General features: G+C 38.0%; 1 protein-coding gene across 1 annotated transcript; it reads left to right on the top strand.

The window, feature by feature from the left end:
* Positions 1-382: 382 nt before the first annotated feature.
* Positions 383-6,572, top strand: LOC309392613 (primary amine oxidase, lung isozyme-like; the record flags this gene model as incomplete). The annotated part of the gene is made up of 4 exons (XM_081954043.1): positions 383-1,955; positions 4,783-5,068; positions 5,508-5,637; positions 6,288-6,572. 4 exons carry the CDS (start codon positions 383-385, stop codon positions 6,570-6,572), a joined length of 2,274 nt encoding a protein of 757 aa, XP_081810169.1.
* Between the last annotated feature and the right edge of the window lie 597 nt (positions 6,573-7,169).

The following is a 7,169-nucleotide window of genomic DNA, read 5'->3' on the forward strand; positions in this document are numbered from 1 at the left end:
CGTATAATTTCCTGATATAATCAACAGTGCATAGTAAGAGATTGCAGACCTATTCCTAAAAAACATAAAATTCCACTTGCTTTGAGCTCAACTCAAACTTGTAATAAGTTTAGAAGTGTGCAGTTTTGCATTCTTCTTACTTTAACTAATGAAAAAAAAAAAGAGGATCCCGAATGGATGGTAAAATTATTGAATCTGTGAATATATAAGAGTGCTATGTTTGCAAAATTTCTAAAGTGTTCTGTAAATGCAAGAAATTTATACCTTTGAAACTTACATGCTTAACAAGTGTCTTTAATATTTTTGTCCAGGATTAAAAATATAAAAAATTTGAAATTTAACAAACCATATTCTCTATGTTTTTGTCCATAGGCTTGGAAAAATGAAGCTGAAAGTGATTTATTCTCTCATAGCAATAGGTGTCATCATAATTATTATCTTAGTCTTGAGTTTCCTAAGTAGAGGAGAAAAACCCACAGAATGTGAGAATTCTTCCCAGAAAAAGGAGAAAGAAGAGGGTGGTCAGGATACTGGCAGCCAAGTATTTCAAGATTTAACCCCAGAAGAGATAATGCAAGTAAAGAGGTATTTACAGTCCAACCTGGGAGTGCCACTGGTAGAGACACCTCAAGCCAAACCATCAGACAACTGCATTTATTTCATAACTTTGCAGCTCCCTCCCAAAGCACAAGTATTACAATTCTTAGATCATCAAGGATCTCAGCCACCACGTCATGCTCTGGCTGTGGTCCATTTTGGAAATCAGCTGGACCCCAATGTGACAGAATTTGTGGTGGGTCCATTACCAGAACCAACGTATCATGAAGATATCACAGTAGAAAAATATGGACGGAAACTGTCTTATTCTCAAAGATTTGTTTTGGCAAATGAGTTTAATGAAATCGATGAATTTTTAAAGGAAGAATATCCTAAGGCTCCAATTTTCATGCAAGAGGTTCTAAATTACAATGGAAGCAATGTTCAATACACTCATCAATTGCCACCAGGACTTAAATCAGGAGATCGCAAAATGTGGGTTAGTCATTTCCAGAATGTGACTGGCTATTATTTACATCCCGTTGGTTTTGAGGTCCAAGTGGATCATAGTAGCCTGGATGTTTCTGAGTGGAAGGTAATAAAAGTATTCTATAATGGACAATACTTTGAAGATATGGAGGACCTAGAGAGAAAATTCAATATGGGAAAGGTTAGAGTAGACAAGGTTAAAGAAGCCCCTCTTGATGGGGGCTACTCTTCACTGAAGCAGAGGGTGCCACCAAAAGATCCAGGGCCTTTGCAGTATGAACCTCGTGGACCACGCTATAGGATTCACAATAATCATGTCACTTTTCTGAGCTGGAGTTTTGTATTTGGAATTGATGCAAGCAGGGGTCCACATATCTTTGATGTCAGGTTTAATGGAGAAAGAATAATCTATGAGCTAAGTTTGCAAGAAGCAAGTGCTACCTATGGCTCCAACAGTCCTGCTTCCATGTTGACCAGATACATGGATGCCAGCTTTGGACTTGGTTCCAATATCTTTCCACTCACCCAGGGAGTAGATTGTCCTTATTTATCCAGTTACTTGGACTGGCACTTTTTTTATGACAGTTCATTACCTGTTATCCGTAAAAACGCCATCTGCATCTTTGAGCAGAATGCTGAGTTACCCATACGACGACATTATGAAAGCATCCAGTCTCCTTTTTATGGAGGGTTTGCAGATTCAAATCTGGTGTTCCGAACCGTATCTTCAGTTGGCAATTATGACTATGTCTGGGATTTTATTTTCCACCAAAATGGAGCTGTTGGTGTTCGAGTCCATGCCAGTGGGTATATTATATCTAATTTTTACTTCGGTGATGCCGAAGACTTTGGCAACAGAGTCCAAGAGTGGGTGCTGGGTGCAATTCATACCCATAATATTCATTTTAAGGTGGATTTGGATATCGGTGGTAAGTAGAGAAATGTTTTTGCCTTGCATGGCAATTATAGGTTCTTTGTCTCAATTTGCTTTCTTAAAATTATTTTAATGATTCTAAGTGCTACAATGAAGAAAGACTTAATAATATGCTTACAACAGGAGAGGAACATAAGTATTAGTTTTGTAATGTTCTTTAAAACGTTAGGTGATGAGATTGTTCAAAATCATTATTTTTTTTATTTTTTCATAATTGTGTTTTTCTTTTTTTAATTTATTGGTCCATTCCATGGTCTATTGGTCCATGGAATAAAGTTTTTTGTTAATCAGGGATATTTATTACATTATGTGACAATGAAAATTTTCTCTCAATTGTAGTCAAACGTTGAGGACTATCTTTACACCCATTTAAAGTTACATTTGTAAATTGGTTTTCATATGGAGTCAGAACTGGTGGGTGGTGTCAGGACAGAGGAATAAAGCTAAACATCTTTTAAAGAGTATTTTCTCACTCATTTGTTTGTAAGCCAGCAAAATGCAATGGCTAACTTGATCTGATTTGTTCAGACTGCCCTAGGAGCTGTTGATACAGTTCTACAGAGGAATTATTGAATCTGCTTATAATTGTCTAGTTTGCTACAGCAATCAAACAGGACAGGTACAGACTTCAACAGATAGTTAGGACTGCAGGAAAAACAATTGCAATCAGCGTACCTTCCATTGAGGACCTGTATATTGCATGGGTCAGAAGGTGGACTGAGAAAATAGCGTATGTAAATATTTTTATAAGTTTCATGTATTTCCTATTAAGATAGAGTACACATTGTGTCACCCTTGTTTAACCTCACTGACCTTTATTACTGATAATTGGAAGTGTGGCTTTTTGTATGCTAGTGCAAAAACTATATAAAAATGGTTGTGTAAGCCCAAAAATATGGTTACCATACCTTTAAGAATCAATGAAAGTCCACAAGAAATGTTTTACAAATTTTCTCTTGTGTGGCCTTACCAATCCCCTTACCAATGTGTTCCTCAAATTACTCCAAAATATTAGCTACAATCCTGTGTCTTCAATAGTACACTCAGCCATATGCTGCATGCTAGCAAAAACAGTTGGATATGAATGTCACAATGAGTTCCAAAAAGGCTTGTTAAGTCTGGGTGTTATGTGACAAGTGTCTGTTTGTTTGAATTCTGTTCTTCATTTTTCCTTTCTTCTAGGGCCAGTTTGGTCTCTCCACGAGTCAGTAAGCATTCCTGGTAAACTGGCTTCAGTGCATTTTTATTGCTGCCTTCATATATTTTTCCAATGCTCTTTCTTCTTTTTCAACTATCTGATGCACTTGCAACATTTCACACACACCTTCTCATTATCCTTGATTGGTGGAGTATACTACTCTAGTCTACCCTGTAGTCTTCTCTGTTTACTCTGCATACTGAATACTGGAGAGACCAAACAGACCTATAAAAATGATCCAATGAAGAAGAGAATGAAGTTATGTGAAGACAAAGTATTACATAGCCAATACCTTAAAAATATAGCAGGGAAAACAAATAACAGGACCTGTCAAATGGCTAAGAGCAAGAGAGTTGAAGAAAGGGACCTGGGGACTAATTCTGGCTGTGCAAGAGCAAGCCTCAAGAACAAATGCATACGAAGCCAGAATTGAGAAGGCAGCAATTGAGAGCAAATGCTGTCTCTGCAAAGAAGTTAAACAAACAGCAGACGACCTGGTTAGCTGCTGCAGGAAGATCACCTACTTTGACTACAAGCAACAGCAGGACAAAGTAGCAACAATGCTACATTGGAAGATCTGAAAGAAATATCATTTGCCTACAAGCAAGACCTGATGGGACGTAAAATAGAGAAAGTCATAGAAAATGAGGAAGCTAACTTGCTCTGGGACTTTAGAATTCAACTAGACAGTTACCAGTCACATGATACCCCAGAATTAACAATTGTCAGTAAGGCAGACAAAATAGTCTGAACATGATAATATCTGGAGACAGCAGAATAGAAGAGAATGAACTGGAGAAGATCACAAAATATAAAGATTGCAAATAGAAAAATAACAATTGTGGAAGAAGCAAGCAAAGGTAGTCCCAATAGTCATTGGTGCCTTGGTTGCAATCCAGAGATGAGGTGCTGCCGGATCGGACCAGTTCGGCTGAACCAGTAATAGAATTCAGGCCTAGGTCACAGAATAGGCAGTGACACAGGGCTGCCATGCCCCGAAACTGGTTCCCTTGCTGCCACTTGGCCACCACCATTTTGGATTTCAGTGATGCGCGCAGAACATTTTACATTGAACAGTGCACGTGCATAGCGCATGGGTTTTGAACCAGCAGTAACGCCTGCAGCAACCAATCCCTGGTGCAATCCCAAAACAACTAGAGCATCACTTGAACACCATAGGCATTGACCAATTATCAATTAATTGCAAAAAGTAGCTTGAATCGGAACAGCTTCCATCTTGCAATGATACCTGTAACATCATCAAACATCCAGATTTACCTATATTAGCAAATAAATAAAAGAGACTGAATAACCTCAGAGAAAGGTTTATTCTAATAAGCTATTACTTAAAATATTTCAGTTATGCCAAATCTTTAATTCAGCTTGATGATTTTTTTGTATTTTTTGTTTATTAATATTTGCAGTGATTATTTACACTGACATAATTGGATCATATTAAGTCTGAAAAATTAATTGTGTGTACACATAACAATTACATCTCTTTGTCAGCAAACATTTATGGTATAAACAATTTGATTTTAAGAAACTGAAAATGCAACAAGAATGTTTTCCTTTATCAACAGCTACTCAAAGTACTGATTGTGCTACTTGTTTCCTTTCTGAGGTGTGGAGAATACCCTGGTTGGCAATGACATGGCTTTTGAGACCATAAAGGCCCCTTGGAGCCCAGAACATAACATCTATCGAATGAAGGTGGTGAGGGAAATTTTGGACACCGAGAACAAAGCGGCATTCCGTCTCCATGATGACATGCCGCGATACATTTATCTTGCATCCAACTGCACCAATAAGTGGGGCCATGACCGTGGTTATCGGATCCAGATAGTTAGTTTTTCTGGAGACCATTTGCCAGAGTCAGATCCAATGGAGCCAGGCCTAAGCTGGGGTCGGTAAGTGACTGATTTCTAAGTGTAAAAGTAAAATGGATTCATCCATGTCTTTCGGTTTCAGCACCTTGAATAAGATATGCAGGAATTACCAATTTTACTCTTAAAGAAATCTATATTACCATCTTTCTGCTTTCTTTAGCCAATTGTAGATGATGTGATACTTGATGTCTCTGTCCAAGGATATTCCCACACCTGGTTGGAGGAAGGTGGAGTGAAGCTACCCAGCTGGCAGCCTGTATTGTGATTGGACCATGTGATTGAAACTTTTTCTAATAACTTTGGTCCAATCACAGTAGGGGCTGGCAGCTGGACAGCATCACTCTGCCTTCCTCCGACCAGGTGTGAGAATGTCCTTGGTTACCAAGAGAAAATATGTTGTTTTGCTTTGTTCATAATAATCAATAAACCTCAAACTCTGCAATCCTTCTTGTTTTAAAAGTTATAAGCTAGCTGTTACCAAGAGGAAAGAAAATGAACCTTTCAGCACCACTGTCTACAATCAGGTTGACCCCTGGAATCCTCCCGTGGCTTTTGCTGACTTCATAAACAATGAGGATATTGTCAATGAAGTAAGTGATGATGAATTCCACCTAGCACTGAAGCACCTTGCAGGTTATTATCCCACAACCTGGTTACTGTCCAAATGCATTGGAATTGAAGTCAAACATATCTGGAAGACATCAGAATAGAAAGGTAGCCTGCTGGACTGTCACTGAACGTTACTCCAGAAGTAGGCTAATGCTGCTAAAGGTTTTAGAAGCACATTCCCTTAGGGAAAAAAAAATGGACTTTCAAATGCCTGCTCAGAGGACCACTTAAATTTTCCTGCATCAGGCCTCAGTTTTCCTGTTTGCATTCTTGTTAGCTAAAGTAATGGGACCTTGGAAAATACACTGAGCCAAACTCGTGTGCATGGGATTTATGCCTTGCTGTCTGTATTTGTTTTTAATGGCTTTTTAATACCATGACTGATAAAATTTTGCAGAATGGATCAAAGGACTTTGCTAACAATTTTGTACTCCCAGTTTTCCATTTCTACATATCCCAAATTCTGAGTAGGCAAGCATAAAATTATGTTGTCAGGTTATCCCAGATTTTACTACATCTGCTGCTTTAATGAATAAACTTGGTTTCTCTGAACCTGCTTCTCTATCATTTTCTATTTAGTAGATGTTGCATCTAAGATACCACAATGATATTGCCCCCTTTCCTTTCCTAGGATCTGGTTGCCTGGATCAATGCTGGCTTTCTCCATATTCCACATGCTGAGGATATACCCAATACTGCAACCCTTGGGAATGAAGTTGGTTTCTTCTTGAGACCCTACAATTATTTTGATGATGACCCTTCCATGTATTCTCCAGATAGTGTTTATTTCAACCACCTGCAGGACCCGACTTCCTGTGTGGTGAACCAACTTGCATGTCTTGCAAAAATAGCTTCGTGTTTGCCCATTTTACCTTCTTTCACTTATGAGGGTTTTCAAAACATGACAATTTTCTAATGCCTTCTGTTTGACAGGTGACTTGGAAATTGGGAACAAACAATGAATATATATCACAGGCGTTAATGCTGAGGAGTTACTTTCCTCACTAGTCTTTTACAATGTTCCTTTTCTCTCCTCTCTTCTTCTGCAGCATTAATGAATATTTTTGCTGCATTATTAGAACACTATGTTCAGGAAAGTGTGGTAGCATGGCATTATCTGCAAATATTTTCTTTTATTATCTGTGGGAATACCTGTGTTGAAGTTGTATTTTGCAACTGGTTGTTTGGTTTTGATGAAAGAGTGGATTTTTTTCTAAGAAATAGAAGACTTTTGGAGTTAGAAGGATGCAACCTGAGCTTTGGGTTGCCTGGTAACATAAAAATAGAGCTAATACAGATGAAAAGGGGTTAGGTGTACCATTCTGAGAATATGGAATAAATAGAAGCCCAGGTTGGGCTCAGAAAAACTCTTTTCATCGTAAGAAGCATTTTATGGATGAGAAATGATAAACACAAAAGTCTAACTAGTTGTGAAATATTAGAATTTTGTTAATAGAACAAAATAGGAATGTAAGATAAAAATAAAAGAAGATCTGGTGGCAGAAATATACGC

Source organism: Natrix helvetica (genome assembly GCF_964273705.1).
Source record: "Natrix helvetica genome assembly, chromosome: 5".
Taxonomy (NCBI): Eukaryota; Metazoa; Chordata; class Lepidosauria; order Squamata; family Natricidae; genus Natrix; species Natrix helvetica.